Source organism: Antechinus flavipes, chromosome 2, assembly GCF_016432865.1.
Source record: "Antechinus flavipes isolate AdamAnt ecotype Samford, QLD, Australia chromosome 2, AdamAnt_v2, whole genome shotgun sequence".
NCBI classification, from domain to species: Eukaryota; Metazoa; Chordata; class Mammalia; order Dasyuromorphia; family Dasyuridae; genus Antechinus; species Antechinus flavipes.
The window spans coordinates 320690512-320715587 of NC_067399.1; the positions used below are offsets into that span (position 1 = coordinate 320690512).

General features: G+C 33.5%; 1 protein-coding gene across 5 annotated transcripts in view; it reads right to left on the reverse strand.

The window, feature by feature from the left end:
• Positions 1 to 9411: 9411 nt before the first annotated feature.
• The window catches only part of RBM25 (RNA binding motif protein 25), a 46091-nt gene continuing 30426 nt past the window's right edge, over positions 9412 to 25076 (reverse strand). For all 5 annotated transcript variants that reach the window (XM_051977654.1, XM_051977653.1, XM_051977656.1 and 2 more), the window contains 10 exons: positions 24597 to 24883; positions 20318 to 20534; positions 20107 to 20196; positions 19097 to 19170; positions 17821 to 17971; positions 16591 to 16915; positions 15771 to 16045; positions 14785 to 14883; positions 12419 to 12466; positions 9412 to 11063 (listed from right to left, as the gene is read on the reverse strand). In XM_051977654.1, the coding sequence (XP_051833614.1) occupies positions 10971 to 11063; positions 12419 to 12466; positions 14785 to 14883; positions 15771 to 16045; positions 16591 to 16915; positions 17821 to 17971; positions 19097 to 19170; positions 20107 to 20196; positions 20318 to 20534; positions 24597 to 24883 (1659 nt within the window). In that variant the 3' untranslated portion in view covers positions 9412 to 10970. The remainder of the gene's footprint in view (positions 11064 to 12418; positions 12467 to 14784; positions 14884 to 15770; positions 16046 to 16590; positions 16916 to 17820; positions 17972 to 19096; positions 19171 to 20106; positions 20197 to 20317; positions 20535 to 24596; positions 24884 to 25076) is intronic.

A 25076-nucleotide genomic window follows, 5' to 3' on the forward strand; every position in this document is an offset into this window, starting at 1 on the left:
ATTCACCAACTATCTCTTAAATGATCTACTTTAGGGTGTTCCCCAGTTTCCATTTGAAGTCAGTTTATGCTTCTAGTGACGAGGTGTCCCACCCATAATCTTTCAAATGACTGATGGATGACTCGGTGATCATATCTGCCGTTCCAAGCTGTGTTTCATCTGCACCAGGTGTTCATATTCATTCTAGGACTGCTAAATAAATGATCCTTTAACAACTCTACTTGAAGCGCTTTCAACTCCTCGTTGCTCATTTCTCTTGCTTTGCCTTTTCACTTGCCAAGACCCTTTTCAGTGAAGCATCAAAAGAATCAAGCAGCTCTACCCTCTCAGTAGTGATCCCATCTATCCCAAAGTAAAATCCTATCCTTCTTGATTCTCCTCACAATGTAGCTAGACTTTCTTGGTATACTTAGATCACCCAGCTTATTCTGAGCTTTCACATTCCTTATGTCACATACTCATCTTCATTTGTTACATGGCCTCCCATCTTCTATATATCTAAATAAAATGAGTGAATCTAAGCCGGTAGGTAGGAACTCCCTTATGTATTCTCATTTATTTCTTCAAATTCCTCCCCTCCCCCTTCCGCCCCGAACAGTTTCCCATAGAATCTTCAGAATTTTACTTTTAAGCATCTCTTCTTCCAAGGGCTGCTGACTTTCCTTGAAGCAGTTTTAGTCGTGATATCCAACTAATCACTATCTACCCTTTAAAACCTGCTTTTCCAAAATTTGAATTAGACAGTTCAATACCCACATTTCTACGTCTTGGTTGGAATAGCCACATTTCTTGAAGCTTCCCATCTATCCATTCCAGTAATCAACTCCTATTTAAGGAGAATCAAATTCAGAATGAGTTTTCCTTTTTGGTTCTATGATCTTTTAAAGGATGAAATTATCACTAAAGCAAATCAAGAAATTATTTTTGATAACTTCTCAATGTCTAACAACAGATAACTTCAACAGATGTCTAAATAATTTAAGTCTTTCATCATTATTAAAGCATATCTCTATGCTAGGTTTGTTATATTCCCCAAACTCATTTATTTTCTTTGTCTAGATCTATTAACATCCTCCAGTGAAAAGCGTCTTCTTTGACCTTCACTGAAAGTCTTATTTTCCCCCTCTGATTCCTGAATTTCTTCATATCAACATACATAACATCAAAATGCTATTAATATGGTGAAATAGCAAGCAATGTAGCCAAGCACCTATCCACAAAACTTTTTCAACCTAAAAAATGCTTTGAATCCTGATGGGGAAATCCAGAAATCACAAGGATTTCTTTTTTCAACCTAGGTCAGCACAGGGAGACAAATCTGCTAACATTGGGAACTGGGTTAAGGCAGGAACATATTAATTCTGTGGGACACTGGTGCGTATGGAGAGGCTGTGCACCTAGGCAAAAGTATCTATATAGAGCACTATATAGTGCCCATACTGGAGAGGGGACAAATGCCAACTTGAAATTTTGTCATTCACATCCAGTTTTTAGTGTAAGACAAGACTGAGAAGGGCCCATGTGGTGTCATTCCTAGATAGGAATACAGTGTATGAAAGAAGTTCAGAAGCAAGCAGCAAAACTTTAGCTCAGGGCAAGAGTAAGTGAAATCTCAGTTCCAGACTGCAGAGAAATAAGCAAAATCTGCAGTTCTGTTGTTCTGAGAATTTCTTGGCTGACATAGAGACTGAATCTAATGATCTTTTTATGAAGTGAAAATTCCCAGGACATCAGAACCAAAATCCAGAGGCTTCTATATCATAGAAAAAATACTAAAAGCAGCCAGAAAGGCAGAATTCAATACCAAAGAGCAGCAATCAGGATCATAAATTATTTACGTCATCATTATAAAAGAGCAGGGAACTTGGAATATGAAATTACAAAAGGCAAAGGATATAGTCTTACAGTCAATAACTTACCCAGCAACACTCAGTATTATTCTCCTAGGAAAGAAGGAATGGGTAGAGAGCAGTGGGAGTAAGAGATGGGTAGGTGCAGGGAAAGGAGGGGGAATGGACCTTTAATGAAATAGAAGATTTCCAAACATTCCTGATAAAGGCCAAAGCTGATAGAAACTGAAATTTAAATTTAAAGGCCTAGGAGTGGTTATGTCTTGATGATCATAAAAATGTAGAGTAATACACAAAAAGGAGAAGAGAAAGGAAGGTTGGGAATAATTACATAATCAGGATACACAAAAAGATTTCTATACAATAAAAGAGGAGTTGGGAAGAATACCAGATACTTGAATCCCTCATATGAATTGGTCAAAAGGGTGACTATACATATGGGTATTGAAAAAACATTTCACAACAGGGAAAGGGAAAAAATGGAAGGTAGTTTAAGGAAGAGATAAATCCTAAGCAAAACAAATTTAAAGATGTACAAAATATAAAATCTGAAGGAGTGCCCAAAAATTGGAGAATGAATGACAACTTATGGGATAGGGGTGTGATGAATAGTATTGTGGTGAAGTCTTCAATGTAATGACCACAAGTCATTTTCTGTTAATCCAGAAGACTAAAACATGCTAATCACCAAGAGAAAAATGGAGAACAGAAGAATAAAACAATGAACAGGAAAGTTAAGAAAAATGATCTCACCTAATTATATGAATTAATTTATAATATAGAAGTCCATATAAAGGAGGGAGTGGGAAGGGGGAGCAATAATTGGTTTCAACTTCATTCATGTAAAATCGTTAAAGGAAAGAATATGGACAAATACATAGAATTGGGTACAGAAATACATTTCATTCAACAAGGGAAATAGGTAAAGGGAAGCAGGGAGGAGGGATTAATCCTAAGCAAAACAAGACTCTTAAAAATTAACAAAAATATTTATAGCTCTTTTGATGCAGTTTTTAAAAAAAGAGAACCTGAGGGGATGCCTATAAATTGGGAAATGGATAAGCAAGTTCTAGTTTAGAAATGTGATGGAATGCTGGGTTGTAAGAAATGAAACAGATGATTTCAAAGAATTCTGGAAATATTAGTGTGAAATCATGCATAGCAAAGTAAACAGCATCAGAATAACTTATCCGACAACAAAACAGTATAGGCAATAATTTTGAAAGAATCAGGAACTCTTTTCAACCAACCATAATTCCAGAGGATTTATGATGAAACAGGCTTGCCATCTCCTGATATAGTTGGGAAGGACTTAAGAATTTGAATGAGGTAATTTTTCTATTTTTTTGGACAGGGCCAATGTAAAAAATGTTTTGACTGATTTTTTCTTAAGTCCTCACTTTGGAGCTTGGAGGAGAGAAGAGTTGGAATGGGAGGGTAAGAAGGCAAATTTTTGCTGACTAAAAAATATGTTATCTTTCTCATTTTTACTTTCTCTGTCTTTTGAATAAAGTAATCCCATCCAGAATCATAGACTCATGGGTTTTACTCCAACTTCTCAGTGATCAAATTTTCTCCTTTTTGTTAGAATCTCTAGTTCATTTATTGTCGAAATTGGGCTTTATTGCTAGTTGAAACCCATGGTTTTTACTAATTTTTTTAACTGTCTCTTGAGAAATAACAAAAAGAACTGATTTAGAGAAATCTAAGTGGTTTTGTAAGAGCTGAAGCAAAGAACCAGGATGACAATCTGTACAATGACTACTACAATGTAATAGAAAACAATTCTGAAAGATCTCTAGGATAAATTAGGACAATAGCAAAGACCTAGAAGAGAAGATGAACCACGGTTCCCATTTCTTGGCTGAAAGAACTATAAGTGGAAATGAGCTATTTTTAGACACAGCAAATTTGTGGATATGTTTTTTGATTAAGTTAGTATGTGTGTGTGGAGACTATTTTTGGGAGGAGAGGAAAAGGACAGTGACATAAAAAACATAAAATAAACGAGCATCGATAGACCAATAAGAAATAACTGGTACAGGAATTCCAAAGAGGACACAAACAAGTAAGCAGAACTAAAACTGTTAAATTTAAATTTAGATAATCTTTTTTTAAAGCTATAACAGAAAAAGTACATTTTTTCGTAAAAAAAAAAAAAAAATCCCATTTACATTCAAAATGTCACACACTTATTTAATTCATAATAAGATTTAATTTAAAAAAAAAAAAAAAACTAGTGAACACAGTTCACCTAGAATAAAGAGTGGCTTAAGAAGAGTGATTTTAAAAAGCCCCAAAGATCAGAACCACACTGAACAGCTTTAAATATGAAGGAAACCTTTGTATTTTATCCAGAGACTGTAATGAAGTAGGTTCTTTTAGGAGAAAAATGAACAAATTTTATGCATGTTATTTCAGTGTTAGCAATTTAGATTTCTAGGATATTTCCTACTAATAATGATACTAGAGAGAATGATACATAGTTTTGAAACCAAAATCAAGTAATACCATCAACCTTATTTAAGGATGCTATATTGTCTAAGATAGGCCTTAAATCTGAAACATTATGGTTCAAGTCCTTTCATAGATTTTTTGTTTGTGAACTTGAGCAAATTCCTTAACTACTCAGTGACTCAGGAAATTCTTGGATCCAAAAGTTTCTAAATGTACAACTGGTAACATTTGCATTTGTAAAGGGGATTTTCTCACAGATAATCCATACACCAATAAGATCACACATCTACTATTAAAGCTTCCCAGCCTCAAGGTCCTGACCTCATAGGGTTTGATGTGAAAAGATAAACAAAAAGAAATGCTATTCTCCTCACTAGTATTTTTATTATTTGTCATAATTGATTTTTTTAAATGACATTAGCCTTTCTCAAGACAATCCTAGATTCAGAAAAAAAGGTGGTTTATTTTCAAGTGAAAATTAACATTTATAAATTTCCGTTTCTCTTAGTTAAGTATGTACATATTTGAGATAGATAAGGGAAGAAGTACTACTATCCTCATAAAGGTTACCTAAACCACTGCAAATCACTACATAGCAGTGATAGACAGTACAGAATGAATATTCAGGTGTTTTCAATGCTAATCTAGTTTTCTACTCTATTATTATAACTTCTTAATATCTTTAGTTACAAAGATCCATAATTAACTTTTGTACATTCTTAAGGATCAAATAATATTATCTATAAAGTGCTATACAAGGTCAATTACTAGTATATGAGACTGAGGGATACAAAGGATTTACCAAGAATCACTGTGATAGTGTTTAAGACTTTTTGCTGATTAGAACCACCTATACCATGGGGTTGCCTTCAGTTTTCCTGCTAAATTACAATGTCTAGTTGTGGAAAGATTATTACAATAACCAAATCTTGGTCAGTGCTATTGTCTTTAAGATGGTAAGGGATTAATGTGTCAAGCTTTTCCTGGCTGAACCTCAATGGGGCTCACTTGGGAACAAAGGGTGCAATCCCCAAAGGTGACTTTATGAAGGTGGGTTTGATCCTCGATCTTGCAGGTCTAATAAGTCAACTAGACAGTTTGCATGATGGTGGGTCAGGTTCTAAGGAACTGATTCATGCTAAAATCTTAAAGGTGACACAATGAGAACACCAGTTTTCAATAGCAGATATATTTGGCATGATAGCAGAGAAATTCATTATAGAATGTTAACTTTGTGGAAGGTCTATATAAATCTAGTACAACTATTTCATTTTACAAATGGTTTTATGAGTGGTAGAGCTGAGATAAACTTAAGAATCACAATTCAATGCTTCTTCCTATATTTTATCATTCATTCAAAAAAGGTACTTGGCGAGCAATTAAATCAAAGCAAGGGGAGTTAAGTGTAGTAAGATATTCCTTTTAAACCATGTTAGCCTATCTAATCAATTTTATTTCTTCATTCTAAAAATTTTGGTCTGGACTGCAAAACCAAACACCCCCTTCACTGGACAATGCTAAAGAAATAGCAATATTTCTTTTGACTATGCATATTTGCTAAGAAATCCCCCCCCGAAAAAAACATGGAGGGGAGGGGAGGTGAGAGCAGAAAGAAAAATATTTTGTTGATGGAAAAAATTAATGACACCAAAATTTTTACTTTTTCAAAACATTTAAGACAACCCAAAGTTTGTCAGATAGGAGAAATGAAGTGACTTTCTAAAGGTCAGACAGCTAATTCTTGATACTTATATATTAGTTACAAGACATAGAATGAACTGTAATTCCTAAGGGCAAGGATACATCTTTGGATCCCCACCCAGTGGAGAAAGTTAGCTTGCTGGGGGAAAAAATTAGCAAAGGCTATATTCAATGAGAATGCTGAAATTAGATTAAAGTTTAATCTTCTTTCAGTGACATTTTAAGTAACAAATGATGGAGCTTTTTAAAGAAACTAGGATCTAAAACAGCAGCATAAGAGCCAATACATTCACAATCTTTCTCTTAGGATGTATTACCTTCTGAAAGTTTCCACAGCTGTTGCCACATATTGGTTTCTATTTGAAAGCAGCACTTAATCTTGACCCTAAATTTCGGTAGAATGTACTATAGGCAATGGCATCAGCCATTCATCTCCACATATAATTAGCTTCCAGCTATCATTTATCAATGAAAGTTGAAGATATCAATTTGGGATAGGGCGGGAGAGAACAAGCATTTATTATTTGCCTATCATGTGCCAAGCATTATACTAAGCACTTTACAAGTATTTTTTTATTTGATCTTCACAGCCCTGTGAGGTAGGTGCTATTATTACCCTCACTTTATGGTTGAGGATATTGAGGCAGACAGAGGTTGAGTGTCCAAGAGTAACAAATCTGATTCAACAAATGTTTAAAACCTATTATATACAAACAGTACCAAATGCTAAAGATAATAAGGACTGAACATCCTTGTTCTGAAAAAAGATTCTGCTTGAAAATGAAAATTTGTGACTGCTGAGGAAGCTGAAAATAGTAAAGACACCTTTTAAACTATCTGAATTAAAATATCAATAGCTTAAATCTAAAGCAAGTTTGATTTGTTAACCACTAACCTTTTCTTTAGAATAATTTTTAAAAAGCAGCAATTCAATTAGGCTTTTAAAATCTTCCACTGTCATTTCAATGGGCATCTTAATTCCTGAAAGGGGCTCATAAAATTCATTAGTTTTTAAATGATTTTGATCCACATCTTAATTTATAATATCAAAATGTAGAATTTTGTTTGGCAAAATTAGCAAACCTCTCAAAACTCTGGCTCATCAATCCTACTAATGGGTTTATATGAACATACATGGAAACAATATAAGGGAAAAAATGATTTATATGAAAATATTTAAAGTAGTATTATTTCTAATAGCAAAAATTGGATTCTTAAATGCACGACTGGGGAGTGGCTGAATAAATTATGGTGTATATGTAAAATAACATTATTGTACCACACGGAATGGCAAACATGAAGAACTCAAGAGAAACATAAGAAGACTTGTATAAAGTAATGCAGAGTATACAAAGCAGGAAAAAAAATTTGTGGCCACACTAGCCTGACAACTATTCCTTAGCCTCTATATTCCATCTCTTCATTTGGCACAAGCTCCATTCACTTTTGTCTTTTTATCCTCAGATCCTAACATTGTCTGGAAAATGGAAGGCATTAAATAAACTATTTGGGGAACTGAATTGAGCTAGAGGTTTAAGCCAGTAGCAAAGTACAGCAGAAGCCCCATTAGCTCAGAGGTCAGAAGATTTAGGTTTAAATTTCACTTCTAACATTTATGATCTGTATGAACTCAAGAAAGTCATAATGTCCTACCTCAGAGTTCCCACCCTGGTAAAAAGAAGAGGCAGCCAGACTAGATAATCTCTAAGGTACCTTCCAAATTTAGATCTATGGTTCTATGATCATACACAATTACTACTAGTATCTAGATATTAATGAAGACTTTAAAATGAAACAAATAGAGATGAAAAACAAGTAAACAAATTTGATATTAACTTATACAGCATTAAATCCTCCTTTTAAGAAACATGAGTCTATTATAGAGAAAAGTTTGATTCAGTAACAGTAACAATCACTTCAATATTGTTACTTTTGAATGTTTGAGGGTTTCTATCATTGGGAATTCAACCAGGAACACAATGAGAATTTGAGGGAATTTTTCAAAATATGCTTTTTCATAAATTGCATATTTAAAATTATTTTTTTTAGATGCTGAGAGGAGGGAAAAGAGTATTGGTGACAAAAATTACAATTATGCAGAAAAGTTATACTATATTTCCCATAGCAGTTGCTTAACTAAAAGCAGTGTAACTGTTTCACAGATCCCTCATATGGAATTATACAACTATGATAAAAATCGATTAAGTGATGAATGCATGTTCTAATTAGGAAAACAATCCAGGAAGTCCAATCCATTCCTAGGAAATTGCATGCATGTTTCTCTGGAAGCTGTATCAAATAAATACATAGTACCAGTTATAAAAGCATATTGAATGATTGTACATGTAACTATAATAGACTATTTGCTGTCTTGAGGAGAAAGGGAAAGAAATTTGGAACTCAAAATCTTGGAAAAATGAATGCTATGGGGGCAGCAAGATGGCACAGTGAATAGAGCAGCAGCCCTGAAGTCAAGAGGACATGAGTTCAAATACAACTTTAAATACTTAACACTTACTAGCTGTGTGACCCTGGGAAAGTTACATAACCCCAAATGCCTTGTGCTCTGCCTCCAAAAGAATGTTGAAAATTATCTTTACATGTAATTGGAAAAAAAATACTTAGTAAGTACAAAAAAACCCATAATGAACATAAAATACACACACAAAATAAAAGTACGTTAAATAATATATTAAAAAAAAAACCCTCTAAATAGTCTCTTAATGTTGACATTTTTTGAAAAATTTCTTAAGTTGTAACTAAAATTTTTCAGTTATGTACTATCAGTTTTAAAAACCCTATATCTTTCATGTTTTTCATGTGTGCAGCTTTCCCCCCAATTTTCCAAAGGATAGGAAGCAAATATTTCTAGAAGGGCAATTATATACACTAAGTGTGGAAAGGAAAAATAAATATAACTTGAATAGAATGATACAAATAAAAATCAAATTTAAGTAGATTAAAAAACAAGATCTTTCAAATATACTAGATAAAATTTTGAAACTGACATGCTGGACCAATGAACTATAAAATAATTCTCCAATATAATGTCTAAGAGGTGTTAATTAAGAGAACATAGTTATAATTATTATCCAAACAATTTCTATCACTGAAATGAGACAAAGGTTGAAGAAAGTATAATAGAGAAGAAAAGAGGCCCTTTCTAGAAATCTTATTTTGAAATTAACAATTAATATTGGATATCTTCCTTCAGTTTTCACTCTTTAAGAAACCAGAATTTAAATCATTATAACAATAAAGGCATTTCCACACATGTAAAGAAGGTCCAATCCAAACAAGGTATTGCTTCTATCTTTACTAAATACCCATAAAATGTTCATGAAACCCCCACAAAAACTCATCCCATATTTTCAAATTAAGTTTTCTAGTCTGCACCACACAATTATAACATGATGCCATTTATTTAACAAGACTCTAAAAGAATCTGAGTCCCCAGATCAAATATATACATTTTTAATATTCGAAATATTTACATGGTGGAACCTTTTCACGTTCCCATTTGTTAAGAACAGTGTTTTCAAATGTCCCCTCAAGATGAAAGAAATCTAGTAACACAGGGTCACAGTTATACTCTTCTAAACAGGTCAACCTGTTTCACTCCCTGGTTAAGTTACGTCCTACTGTAAAGACAGCCCATGGTATGTCTTTATGCACATCATCATATTTTTAACCTGGATATGGAGAAGAGGTAAAACTAAGTTTCCATTTATGTATTTTAAAAAAAAAAAGGTAAGCCATAGTCTCCTTACAATTTAAAAAAAAAAAGGGGGGGGGGGGAGAGTAGAGAGAATCAAGAGTGGTCAAAAAAAGAAAAATCAAGAGTGGTCAAAAAATGGTATTAAATGGATGCCAAAATGTTTTCTGAACTGTTATGCCCAAATCTATTGTACTACTTCTCCCAAAAAGCCACTGAAATTGGCTTTAGCTTTTGTTTTTTTAAAGAAAAACATTTCTTAAAATATTTGTTTTCTTTAAAAGAACAATTTTTTAAAAATTAAAAAAAAAGGTCATTACAAGGAGATACTAAATGGAACTATAATAGTTAAAGCCAATGAATGTAAAAAATAATGTGTTCTAGAAATTAATGATCAGCCTAAAGAAATGTAAAAAGCTCTGCATGACTCATTTTCCCTTAAGAGAAAAGCTGAAGGAGCCAGATAAACAGGGGAACCCCATCCTGTTCAACAGAATGCTGCACCATAATAAAATCCCACGCACTGGGACACTGACAATTCAATTGTCCAAGACATTTAGGTTGGCACAATATCACTACTTTCCCTTTAGGATCCTGAATCACGAAATATTTAAGGCAGCTGCCCCTAAGACAAAGGGGGGGTGGGGGAGGTGGGGTGGGGGGAGACAATCATACATTCACTCACACCCATACATACATAGTTTAGAGAAAAGTGGGTTGCCCACCTGACACATTCTTACATTCTAATTTAAATTCTATACCTTAAACAGGACTTGCCATTTTTGATCAGTTTTTAAATTAAAAAGGGCATGGGGAGAAGGTATAAAAGATGGCTGATATTCTTGCAATAAAAAATGATTATCTTGGTTTTCTAACAGGTACAATTCAACATTAAGTGCAATTTTGCAAAAGAACCAGGGAGTCACTTTAATATTTACAAGGAACAAATTAGCAGAACAAGATTATCAGAGAGGCGTTGTACAGTAGCTGCAGCTTATAAAACATACCAGTAATTGTACCTGGTGAGTTATAAAGAGAACCAATGTAGGATTCAGATAACTCTATAACCGAGGGAGAACAGAGGGGTCTTAACAGAGCAGAGGACCAAAATTTTTTTTTCACATTTTCTACATTAAAAAAAATTACAGATCTCACAAGTGTCTTTGAGGACAGATAAAATTCAAAGTCCTTTGAATGGCGGAAAAGGGGAAAAAAATTTGAAATGGAACCTAAATGTAAAAACAGTTTTACTTCACAAGACCAATTTTCTTGGCTTCCGTTTCATATATCAATAATCTCCACATTTTGACTATAAAAACTTCTGCTTCTTCATCTAGTACCTACAGGAAAGAAAAAACACATGTGATTAAAACAAATAATCACAACCGTCTTCAGTAGTGATAGTCATCACAAGTTTGAAGGAGTATGCACTGAAATATTTTATTTCCAGCAACAATTTAAAAAGGAAAACTGTCTAAGAAGTACTTTAGTATCAGAATAAATCATCTACAGTACTTTAATACTTTACTACTTTTAACTATACTCTCATTCCTTTGAGTACTCTTTAGAGACAAAATGCAACCTATTTATAAGTTAATAAATCATCTCTGATAGTGGTTGTGTCCTCAAAATTCATTATCCTGTGGCCAACTTGGCAAGAAGCCTCTTTTTTTTGTGAACTCTTAGTTCAGGCAAGGGCAGGACCTGTCAGAGCCTACATTCTGATGGCAGAGACTTGTGAGAGCTTTCTCATGTCATAGAGGCTACACACAGATATTAAATCACTAACAACAATACTGACTTTTAACAAGATACTTTAGAATTATGGCATTACAGGCCTTCTTTGCACTGACAGATTATAATTGTCTACAGGGGCCATGGCTCTATAATTTAAATAATTTATATATAGGAAAAATCCATATGTGTTACAAAAAAAGGCTTACAAAACTTATCCAAAGAAGAAGAAACAATTACCAAACTGGCTTAAAGATACCTTTGTTCAAAGTTCTTGATTTATATTTTCTTAGTCTCTCCCATAACATTCACAAAAAATAAATGTTATTTTCCATTTGGCAGATGAGGGAAACAGAACATTTGATGACTTAAGAAAATACCTTTGCTAACAATAGTTATCTTTTCCTACCTGCTGGTTGAAAGGTATTCCTTTTTTATAAAATTATACTTCCAACCTGATGTCTTTTACTATTTAAGTTGAGACTAAAATTCATACACAGAAAATGTGAAGCTTAACTTTTGCTAGAGATGCTATGAATAGACAAATGTGATGGAACTCAGTATTTTTTCTTTGTTTTGCCCTGTCCCCGAAGTACTGCTTAGCAGTAAGATAGTCAAAAGAAAGCTGAAGAAAGAACAGCACATGCTCAGAAAAAATGAGATCACTAATTAATGAGAACTGACTAAACTACATCAAACTAAAACTGAAGAGAACCAAATGGACCAGTAATTTGATCAGGCTTAGTAACATTTAAGGGGAAAAAAAATTCCTGACTATACATAGTAATATGCAATGATGCTTGCAGCAAATCTTAAAGCAGCTTAAAAAGAAAGCAGCTTTGATGTGTGTATGTCAACATTTAGTGAAATTTATTACATACATGATGTTCAAAGATGGAAATTTTATGATACCAATGAAATGGGAAAAGTAGACATTTATAGATAAGAAAATCCAACTTACCATGGCAACATCATCTAATATACTTTGTGGTGAACTATGAGCCATAACCTGAAAGAAACAAAAATCCTTTAGTCTGAAAACTTTTAATACAGGAAAAGATGATAATGTTAGTGATTTTTTAAAATATTAAAATAATTTAAATGATTTCCCACTGAATTTAAATTTGATTTTGTCCTCCTTATCTGATTCTAGTTCAGGGCTTAATGGTAATATAATCAACATTCACGCAGGAAAACATCCTGTATGAATATACTTCATTTTAAGAAGTCTCTAGAAATGAGTAATGAACACTTAGTATCCTTGAAATGCCACTCACAACAGCATACTTTTAAAAACATAAATTTAAACTTAAATATTTTAAAAAAATTTATACTTAAGGAAATACATTATTCATAAGAAAATTAAGTTCTTAAGACCTCCAGCTGAACAAACTGGAGGAAAATAAAAAATGTTTAAGCCACTAAGACCAGCTATGAGAAATCTCCAGATGGGGATATGGTACTAAAGTAATTAATGGGTGGTAATTCTTTAACTATAAAGGCCATAAGTTGTTTTCCTGTTGACTTTATCCTGAATCTGTTCAAATAAGCCTTCCTAGGTTTTTTAGAAACTGACTACTTTTATCAACTGATTCAGATAGTTTATTTACAAACACACACATCACGAAAACAAACTTCATTTTGCTGATCTTCTTTATTTTGCAGTACCAACAGATGAAAATAAAAGTACAGGCTTGCCCCATCTTGCTCTTATGATCCAAACAGGCGGATGGAAAAATAATAGCATCTTTCCCCTATGCCACTACTCAGTTTTAGAATGATGTGCTTTTATTGTAGTAAGTAGATCTTGTTGATGCAAAATAAAACTGTTTATTAACACGAAGTACAGGGTTAATACTGGCATATAGCAGATATTTAAAATCATTTATTGATTGTTTAAGAGAAACCACTATTAGGTCTATATCCCAAAGAGATTAGAAAAGAGAAAAGGGACCCTTGAGTACAAAAAATATTTTGAGCAGTTTCTGCAATGGACAATGGATTTGAAATTAACAGAGCACCCATCAAACAAATAAAAGCTGAAAAAATTATCATTTATGAATGGACTACTATGGTGCTGTAAGAAATGATGAAGGCATCAGTTTCAAAGAAACCTAGGAAGACTCACACGGCCTCACGATAGAAATTAAGATGGGTCGGGGAAATTTTTGTTAAATAAAAACTTTTTTAAAAAAAATAACATTTGTCTGAAATGAATAGTTATACATTTTTAACAAATATCGGCTTACTTGCCATCTAGGGAAGGGGGTGGGTGGAAGGAGGAGAAAATTTGGAAGACAAAATTTTATATGAGTCAATGTTGAAAATTTATCCATACATATGTTCTAAAAATGAAAAACTTTAGTTTAAAAAAAAAAAAAAAAAAAAAAAGAATGGTTATATACCCTTAATCAGATGTTTTGTGATAGAAGACCCAAACATTTTTTGTGGTGAAAAATGTTTCTCAATTGCAATTAGAGACTATACCTCTATGTCTCAGCAACATTCCAACAATGTGTGTAATCAAATACTGCTTCCTGTTCCTCATCACCATACAAAAAGAAGAGACAAGGCAGTCTCCAATCATCCTGTTTGCTTTAATTCTTGGTAGTACATGAATTTCCCCCCACTTAATAGTATCTTTTTTCCACAATTACACGTAAATAAAGTTTTCAACATTAACTTTTACAAGATTTCATATTTTTCTCTCTCCCTTTTCCCCTCTCCGAGATGGGCAAGCAATCTAATAAAAGTTATATATGAAGAATCATGTTAAACATATTTCTATATTAATCATGTTATGAAAGAAGAATCCAAAAAGGAAAAATCACAAGAGGAAAAAAAAAGCAAAAATAGTTGCAAATGCATTTTTTGAGTGTGCTGATTGGAGGGCTGGTGGCCCAAGAAGGATTGAACAATATACAGAGATTGCTATCAAATGCCTTATTTTGACACAATGGTGAACCTGAGATCTCAAGAGCAGAGCACAAGCATGGACAGACACAATTGAAGTTGAAAAGGCTGCCTTGCTGAGCTCAAAGAAGTACATCACTAAGTTAACTTCAAGGTGGTCAATTTTCCAGTTAAGAGTAAAATTTTTTTTTGTGGGGTGAGATAATATGAGTTAAGTGACTTGCCTAGGGTCACACAGTTAATAAGCATTAAGTGTCTCTGCATTTGACCTCAGAACTTTCTGATATCAGGGCTGGCAGTCTCTCCACTATGCCACCTGGTTGCCCCTCAGAGCAATTCTTAAAGATCACATACAAAATATAAACCTTGGATCCTTGGAATCTTGTTATGAGAATGAAAGAATAAAGCACTAACCTTAGAACAAACAAAATCAACTAATGTGGCTTCTTCTTCACCTATATATTCTATGATTTTCTTATTAATCCATGGTCTAATTCGACGTTCCATTAATGTCTGCATTAAAAAGAGATAATGTTTATTTAAATTGCTTCAACATTTTCATCTTTGTTATGCCACTTATAATAGATTAAATTCTAGCATATGGGACTACAACAAAAATAGTACCTCAACATAAAATATATGATTTTCATTCAACTATGTAACAATTAATCATCATACAATACTATTATACACTTTACTATCATTTCCCTCAATGGTGACATGTTACTCATTGAGTACCTAGCTTCAGCCCGTAACTGCCCATTAGAAGCAATACACTCTGGGGAACTATTCCATTCTCTTGTCCCAAACTGCATTGACTTTCCCTGCCCTCAATCTCCACACCCACTATACTTAGTTAGACGCTTTCCTTTATCCCTGGGGCACCTTCATTGGAGATAGTCCAGAGTCCCAACCCACTATTCATTTTGTGTATACTACAGTCCCAACAATGATTGATTGTGAACTAATACTCTGGTATTGCTCCCTTCCTTGGCTTTTCCATGTGCCATGAAACTGAAGCTTCCTTAATGATGCTTTGTCTACTAATGAGAAGGTGAATTCTTTAAGAGACACTTTTCCATTTGTGTCCCCAATTTTTGGCATAGAATAAGCACTTAATACACAATTTTCCATTACATTACCTCTCTGACACTCTTATCTAATTTTCTTCCCAGTAAGAACAGATATGGTTGTGTAAACACATACACTTCCCCTTTACAAAGTGTGGAAAAACTACTGAAAAGCTTAAGTACTAGATTTTACCTGACCACCATAATCACAAGCATCTATTTAGTATAACATATAGGAACTATATGATCTTCTCTACAAATTCCACTAATCAAAACCAAAGACCTTAACTGATTAGTGCCAGATATAAACAACATAAAATTGCAACTCACAGAATCTACAATAGACCAATCAAGGGGATATGCAAAAAGCTCAGGTTTAGCTGTCGGAATTTTCTCAATGAGACTTTTGATATGTTTGCGCTTTTCTTCTGTGTTAACAGTGCCTTTGGTGGAACTTTTATCATCTTCACCATAATCTAAAGGAACCAGTTTCCTTTTCCGGGGCACATCATCACTGTCTTCATCCTCAAATTTGTTGAAGACACTATCCACAGGGAGCTTCTTTCTCTTTACAGCATTAGGTTGGCCAGGACTATTAGAAGCACCTAAAGAAAAAGGATGATCTAGTAAAACTCCCAGAAAAAAAATGCTTCCTTATAAAACTATTCTCTCTCTCTCCCTCAATAACAATACATATTATCATAGCCTGCACAATTCTCAGAAAAATCCAAATAGAGCAGAGCTATGAGATGGACTGGCTATTAGGAGAGGTTTATGCATACTTTCTCAGTTTTCAAATTAAAAAAATACACGAGTACAAAGGAAACCAATTATATCAAAATATTTAAAACATCAAATTCAAAAACCCCAGGTTAAGACGTCCTGCTCTTGAGAAAAAATTTACTATTCATAAATCCCAGATAATTACACTTTTCATTTCTCAGAATTTTATATATATATATATGCCTAAATAAAACTATGAAAAGTGAATTAGAAAAGCATTTTACCCATGTACACAAAAATTGATTAAAAATCAATTTAAAATTTCCAATTACTTCTGTAAGTCTAGGATAAAATTTAGAAGTGGCAGTGATAACTCTTAAGTTCTTGGATCCTTTATCCTAAGAGAGCAAAAAGAATATCAACATACCTAGCTTAAGACTTAATCCTATTTTTGGCCTATGTTCCTCAGGTTGCTGTTGATCAGGTGAGTTTTCATGGGGGATGATAATACCACAGGGAGATTCATCCCCAGGAGTATTGGGGGTTGCATTGCCACTAGCAGATGAAACTGATGGGGCTGAGCTAATGGGTCTCAAGGTGGGTTTAAGACAAGGTTTTTGCTCTGGTTCCTCTTCTTCTTCCATGGGCTCTTCCCGTTTTTCTTCTTTCTCTTGCTTTTCTTCTTCTTCTTCCTCAGACTCTGGCTCCTGTTTTATTTGTGGTTGCCTACGCCTTTCAGCTTCTTGTTCCATCTATATAACCAAGTAAAAAATGGATTGATGAAAATGAACTGCAACAGTTTGGAATTCAAATTCTCTTTCCTCCCCCAAACAATGGAACATTTAAGGCAAGAATTTTTAAAAGTAATAATTTTTTGTATTGGATAATCTGAAAATACCTTCTCTGCTGCACAAAGAACTATGCCAAGCATTACACAAAATGTTACAAAACAAAGTTTTTAGTGTGTTGTCTTTGAAAGGAGAACAAAGCAACAGTTTTCAAACTTTCATTGCGAAAATTAAGGCGTAAAAAACTTTTAAAATAAAGAAAATTAATGACAAAAAGTATTAAATTCAGTGATCCACCCATCATAATAGGACATCTCAACTGATTTATTCATGCTCAGTCCTTGCTTACTAAGAATATAGTTAACAGAGTAACTACCTATAATGAATACAACAGGTATGACAGATAAAAATAAATCATATTATATGTATACAATAATATGAATGATTTATAGGAAATACTAAAGGTATGACAAATAAAGATATCCCAAAAATAACAGAAGTTTTCAAAATTTCTCTGCAAAATCACTTCAAAAGTATGATTTTTGTGGATCACATTGTGAATTTTACAGAGACAATTTTTAGAAATGTAAACTTCTTTTAACTTAGTTTTTAGAAACAAATACTTAAGACATGAAAGATAAAGTAATCTCAATTTCCTCATCTGTAAAATGAGCTGTGTAATAGTTTAATTACGACAGAGGGAAGTCTTAAAATGCTACATAAAAAGTTTTTTTTTTTTAAATTACTGCAAAGAATGCAACATGCACCATTGCTGTTAAGCAGGAACTGAATTCTTTCTTGGTTGATTTCACTTAGTGAAGGAACACTTAAAATATTTCTTTTCGCAAATATTGCAGTTTATTTCTTACTCTTTGAAGCTCTGCATCTGGGTCTGGATGTCCTTCTGCCAGAAGACGTTGTCTTATTTCTTCCAATTCCTCCTTTTCTCTCTTCCTATCTCGTTCATCTGCTTCCATTTCTTTCTCTCTGTCACGCAATCTTTTCTGAAGTGCACTACCCCTATAAAAGAGAAGAGTCTCAATGAATTAGTTATTTTTCTTCCAAAGCTAATAAGCAAACCATAGAAAGAATGTTTCCAAATAACCCTATTTTCCAAATAAAAACAAAAGCTATATTCCTGAGAATAAGGGCCACAGATTAAAAGTTCTTTGATATTTCCTAAACATCTAAACGAATCATAACATACATTAATAAAGATTTATTCATCAACAAAGTACCACCAAGAATAGGATTTCTTCTTAAAACTAAGCTATATTAAGAAAAAAAAATAAGCCAATATGATTGTTAGATAGCAACATCTAGTATGATTTTCAATCATCAATGAGAGAAAGGCCATTTCTTGGCAAACTGACTAGGAATATAACATAATTCTAACTTTTTTTGATTCTAAAGCAAAATATCAATACTATGAAAATTGCCAGCAGTTTTGAATAGCCTCAACCATAAACCCGCTACCTTATTATTAACACAATTCTTAAAACTTTGTTTGATGGATGAAGATTTTTTCCTTAGGCTATGCAGGACAAAAAATGGGAACAGTATATAATCAAGTAATTACCCAAATCTTGTAATATCATCCCTGCCTTTGTTTTCATATAACATTACCTGCATCAATTAACATGATGCATATCAAACTTAAATGCATCATATCATTATGGAATACAATCTTGTACTGTTCCATTTTGCTACATTAACAGAAATCAGGTTAAGGATGTTAGAAAGACTGCCACCTTCCTCCTTTCAAGGAGGGAGACCACAGATACATAATGTTGTACACAGTATCAGAGATGCTCCTGGTTGAGGTGTTAGCAAGTAATATAAAAACCAAAAGGCATCAGCAAAATGTGTTAAGAAATCTGTCAAAAACTCTGAATTACAGGTTGAAAAGATGGATGTCAATGCTACAGAAGGAAGTCCCCTGGTTTTATGGATAGGGATAAGATTCTGCTTCAGGCTCCATAGATAGGCAACAGTTTTTCACATGGTTTCTATGCTCAAATTTTTCAAAACTTTGGCAACAGGGGTGTCTGTATACAACCCTAGATTTCCCTGGGGAAACAAAGCTCATTTTTATTAATTTCTAAATAGAAGAAACTATAATGCTTATTCAAGAAGTTTACTTACCTATAATATTTAGGATCATCCCTGTCATCATCATAATCTTCCAAGAATTCTTTTAGCCGTTTGGCTTCTTTTGCCTTCAAAATAAAAACCACACACACACACACATACAATAAAACCTTTACAATTATCATAAAGTTCTGATAAAACCGAAATAAATTATATTTATTTTTCTAAATTCTGGGTCAGACCAAAATATACAAGGTGACAATCAGCAAAATAAGAATCATGCATGATACCACCCCAAAATTTCTAAATATATAGTCTAACTTTATTAGTAGGGAGATCTTTGGAAGTATAGTGAATTAGCTGTACAATACAATATTGGACATAAAAGTCATCTGTAAAAAATTCATTTGGAAGCAAAGTCCACTAATTTTATCAATGAAACAGAACTTAAAACTTTGATTTCTTATTCCTCTCCCTAAAATTTAAGGTAAGGGAATCCCAAAAATCTTAGTGCAAGTTTAAGGTATGAAAATCTAAGTAGCTATTTTAAAACTTCAATAACTTAAAACTGCATTAAGATTTTTGGATCACCTCTATAACAGATAGAAACACAAAGTGGAATTACTATAAGAATATTCTCCAAAGAGGAGAATAAAAAAAAAATTAAAGAATTTCAGTAAAGAAAGAACACATGGAATACAATAGTAAAACAAATTAAAACTTATTTTTAAAATTTAAAACATTTTACTTTTTAAAGCTCCATGTATCACAAATCCTTTGGGATTACAGATTATCGAATGAGTTTAAATACAGGACAGAATCTATTTTTATGACTGTCTTACACAGTATTAAAAAAGTAAATAGAAAGGAGATATGAACAATTCCAAAGCCAGAAAAGGATACTGTGTCATCTGAAGTTAAAGAATTCTAAGATACCACACAAACTCTTTTGTTGTACCAGAATTTTTTCTCAAACCTGACAATGAATAAAAAGTGCCAAATGGGCATATCAATCTTTACTAGACAGAAGCTCCTATTTAATGTTCTTGGGCACGGATGCTTACCATTTCTCGTCGTCTCTCTTCTTCTCTTTCAGCCTCTTTCTCGTATTCTCTAGTTTTCTTCCGTTCTCTGATCTCCCAATTCTTAAGTCGCTAGAGGAAGATGTCAGAAGTATTAAAGAAAAAAAAAAAATGACCTCGTCCTTGACTGTGACAGAGTGAGCCCCTTGGCAACAGAAAGAAAGAAAAAAAGTGCCCTGAATCCTCCCATTACCTCTTGATAAGCAGCTTCCTTCTCCCGTAATTTTCTTTCCAGCTTTCGCCGTTCATAAGCATCTTCTTCATCCTCTTCTCGATCTCTTTTCTTGTCTTTTTCTCTCTCTCGTTCCCTTTCTCTCTCTCGTTCTCGTTCCCGTTCTCTTTCCCGCTCACGCTCCCGTTCTCTTTCTCTTTCTCGCTCCCGTTCTCGTTCACGGTCTCTGCTCTTCTCTCTATATAACATGTAACAAAAAAATCATTCTCATTTCTTTAAAAACTAACCTGATAGTAGAATCGTTTAAATTAGGAGAAACAGCTGGTGGAATTCTAATGGAATCTATTTTTACTACTTGACTTCATCAATAATACTGAGGAAGAGTTACATTCCTGGACCATATTCTAATCAATATAAGTATTCTATTAACATTCGTCTTGGTATTCCAAGAATTTCACTTGACATTTTTAGTATGGACCTCTGATTCACTGATTCAGGGGTAAAGGAAGTCCCTATGAGAAAAATGCTTCTAACAATGCAAATTTGCAACAATTCTGCAACTTATAGTTTTACCGAGTTGCCTGGTCATTGAGAGATTAAATGATTTGTCAAAGATCACTTGGAAAGGATCTTAAGACACAAGTTTTCCTGATTCTTAGGTAACAGCTATTACACTATTGCATTATAATTTCACATCAAACATTAAAAGTAGATAAGAGTATAAGAGAACAAAATAACTTACTCAGTAAAACTGTACATGGAAGATCCCAACCAGTTGGATAATGTATTATAATAGCTCTATTTAAGATAATACGATTCAAAGCTACATGGGGCATTAGAGATCATCTCCTCCAGAAGTGTCAAACTCCCAGCCCTCTGAGTGTGGCCTGAACCAGATTAAAATGTAATTGGGAAATGTAAATAATTTTACATTTACAAAATAACTAGGACTATAACATAACTATAGATATTGTTAATTTGTGGTTTTCTATTTGAGTTTGACACAACTGCTCTACTTCATTTCTATAATTTTACAAGTCAACCGGAGGCTTAGAAAATAGAAATAACTTGCCTGAAAGTTCACCAAGCTGGTAAAGAACAGAGAAGAAAACTAGATCAAGATCTTGTCAGAAACTAAATCCAGGCATCTTTTCACTATTCTCTAATGATACTTATTATATCTCTTTATTTGGAAGACAATATAATGATTAGTTTAATGATGGTATTTTCTACATAAACCATAGAGTAGAAGAGCAGAAATGAGCAACTTAAATGGTCAATAAGTCAGATTGTAAAAGTGAAGAAACTTCAGCGTACTCCTATTTTAGGAGACAGAAACAGACAATAAAAACAAACCACATGCCCCATCCCCTTCCTGAAATTTAATAAAACCAATCATCATTCTTTCAGTTTATCTTATTTTTTAAACTTCATTGTAGCAGTAGGATAGCCTTGATAATTATTCTGACCATCAAATGAGATATTAAATTATCAAAAGTAGCTAACTTAATAATATACCAAAACAACTAAGTTTAATGTAAAAGAACTTCATCAATAATGGCTTATGGGGAGATGGCAGTTCTGGTTAATCCTGAATGTAATTAATCAAAATATCTTAATAAGTAAACATATTTAAGTTTTTTTTTTTTAACACTATAAAAATCTAGAATGATATCACAACTTTCCTATCTAACTGAACTACTTATGCCTCAAACAGAAAACACAGCTAAAAGGTTTTGTAGATCTCCTTAAAACCTAGCTTTCCAAAGAGACTAAAAATAGCATTTTAAAAAGTAATCAGCAACTATGCATTATTTCTCATAATTACTCAACAGCTTAAAGTTACACAATGACAGTAACGAAAATTAAACTAAATACTACAAGAAAAAATTACTACAAATTTTAAATTACAACCAGATTTGCTTACCATATTGGAAGCCTGTCAAAAATTAGTACCTTATTAGAAAGTATTTTCTTATTCTTATGAAGTTGGGTATGAGAAAAAGAAACTAAATGACCAGATGTCAGGAAGATCCAGGGTACCTCTGTGAGTTTCAAGTGACTCACCTTTGACACTACATGGATCCACCTAAAGACACTTAAATTCATGTGTTTTCATACAGATATAGGAAAAATAGCTAATAGATAATCAAATCACTTTCATTCCCCCCCATTTCAGGATCACAGGTATTTGAAGACATGGTTTATGCATTTTAAAAGATTTGATTTGTGTACCTTAACTTTTATTTATTGCATAATTGGACTACTTGAAGTGTTGAGCTGTAGTCAACAGAAAGGTAAATGCTATTGATGGTGGGAAAAAGAAACAAAAGGAGCTCAGCTGTAACTAACCTCTTTTCCTGCCTTATTATACGAGATAAATATTTAATAAATGCTTGTTGAATTAAATTAACTTAAACAGGATAGTATTCAGTTCTTTTGTCAAAGGGATTAACTTTCTTTCTTTCTTTTTTTTTTTTTTTTTGCTGAGGCAATTGGGGTTAAGTGACTTGCCCAGGGTCACACAGCTAGACAGTATTTGAGACCAGATTTGAACTCAGGTCCTCCTGACTTCAGGGCTGGTGCTCTATCCACTGCGCCACCTAGCTGCCCGGGATTAACTTTCTATCAAGGAAAGAGGATCAAAGAAATTACTTTTTTAGGGTTAACTGTTTACAGAATTCCTTGAAATTATGTTTTAAAAAAATTTTAAATATGCTGTTAGAATATAAAAGATCATAATGAAGAGAGCACAGAAGTAAAAATCAAGAAATTTGTCCAGGTTTTCATCAATGAGGTATATATGTGGTCACATACCCAAAATTAGGTAAGTCAACTTCTCAGCTTCTTCATCGATGAAACAAAGAATTCTCACAGATTATGTTAAGATCCATTTTAGCTTTAAAAATTTATGATTACAAGATAACAAATTTAATACCTTGGGAACCAATACTTACCTACCTATTTTTATTTTTATACCAGTACATGCTAAGCCAGTATTCTTTGCCTCCATTTCTACCTAGCCTTAATCAATGAATGGGTGCAGCCTCAATCAAACTGAGACCTGTTGAAGATCTTAGCTTAAAAAATTCAAGGCCATTTCCAGTCATCTTGATCTATATCTTGCCACTGGACTCAGATGGCTCTGTATAGCTCTCCCTCAGTTAATCACTTCACTTCCATGTCATCACCTGCCAGATGTCATAGTCCTCTTTAAGAACGAAGGACAAACAACAGTAGCTAAGCCAGTAACAAGTACCCTAAATAGAATGAGATAGTTAGCTATGTTCCAATCACCTCTTAAGAAAAATTTGATGTTAAAATGTAGCACCTGAGATGAAAGCTTATTCTCTAGTTTGTGACTATCAAAGCACTGGGAATATGGTAGAAAAAAAAGTGAGACAAATTCTATCAAATAGTTATATGTCTGTATCTATACACATGTGAACATGCAGATGCATATGTATAATATGGAGGCACTTTATCACTAAGGCATGACAAGTTGTTCAGCACTGTGACAGCTGCCCTGAGCCTTTTGCAGAGGGCAAGAGGGAATAGTGCATGACTAAATCCATCTTATAACCAACTATATACATGTGACATATTAAAAATATAGTCAGACTGAAGATGAGTTTATGGTTATGTAAGAATACATATTGCTGCTGCAAAACCAAAAACACTGTACACAGTAAAAACAAGATTGTGTGATGATCAACTGGGACACACTTGTCTCTTCAAAAAAAATGGAGGGATTCAAGGCAATTCCAATATTCTTGGGATGGAAAATGCCAATCATATTCAGAAAGAAAACTATGTAGACTGAATGGATCAAAGCATAGTATTTTCACCTCTTTTTTTGTTGTTTTTTTTTGTTTCTCATGGTTTTTTCCCCTCTGGTCTGATTTTTCTTACACAACACGACAAACATGGAAATAGGTTTAAAAGAATTGTACATATTTAATCTATATCAGATTGCTTGCTGTCTTGGGGAGAGAGGACATAAGGAAGAGAAAGACAAAAATTTGGAACACAAAGTTTTACAAAAACAAATGTTGAAAACTATCTTTTCATGTATTTGGAAAAACAAAAAACTATTGAAAAAATTTTTAAAAAGACTCTTATTTTGCTGTGAACTTAACTACCCCTCTTAGGAGATCAAATCCATGACTTAGAAATTATTAACCCAAGCTCTAAATAAACGAGAGAAAAGAAATTAAAACAAAGATGATGAAGCCAATGTGCCTTTCATTCATGGCATCAGGAAAACACCCACCAGTGCTAAGGAATCCCTTGCACTTACCGTGATCGACTCCGATCTTTATTGCGGTCTGAGCTTCTTTCCCGGTCCCGGTCTCGGTCTCTCTCTCTATCCCGGTCTCGGTCTCTCTCTTTTGTCCGGTCTCGGTCCCTATCCCGCTCTCGTTCCCGCTCCCGTTCCTTCTCCTTTTCTCGTTCACGTTCTCTTTCCCTTTCTCGTTCCCGTTCTCGCCTTTCTCGTTCCCTTTCACGTTCCCTCTCTCTTTCTCTCCGTTCTTTTTCAATTTCCTGTCTCTCTTTTTCCTTTTTGCCTTTCTCTTCTTCCAGTTTCTAAAAATCAATAAGAGAACTTTCAGAATTAATTCTTCAGCTGCAGTTAAAAGATTTTTCCCGGCGCAACGCCCAATAATGGGAATGGATGCACCAAAACCAGTGGTGCTTTAACATTAGATATTTAACATGTTAACTTTATATCTTATAAATGATAAATCAAAGTGCAGCAATCACAAGACTAGAATTCGTG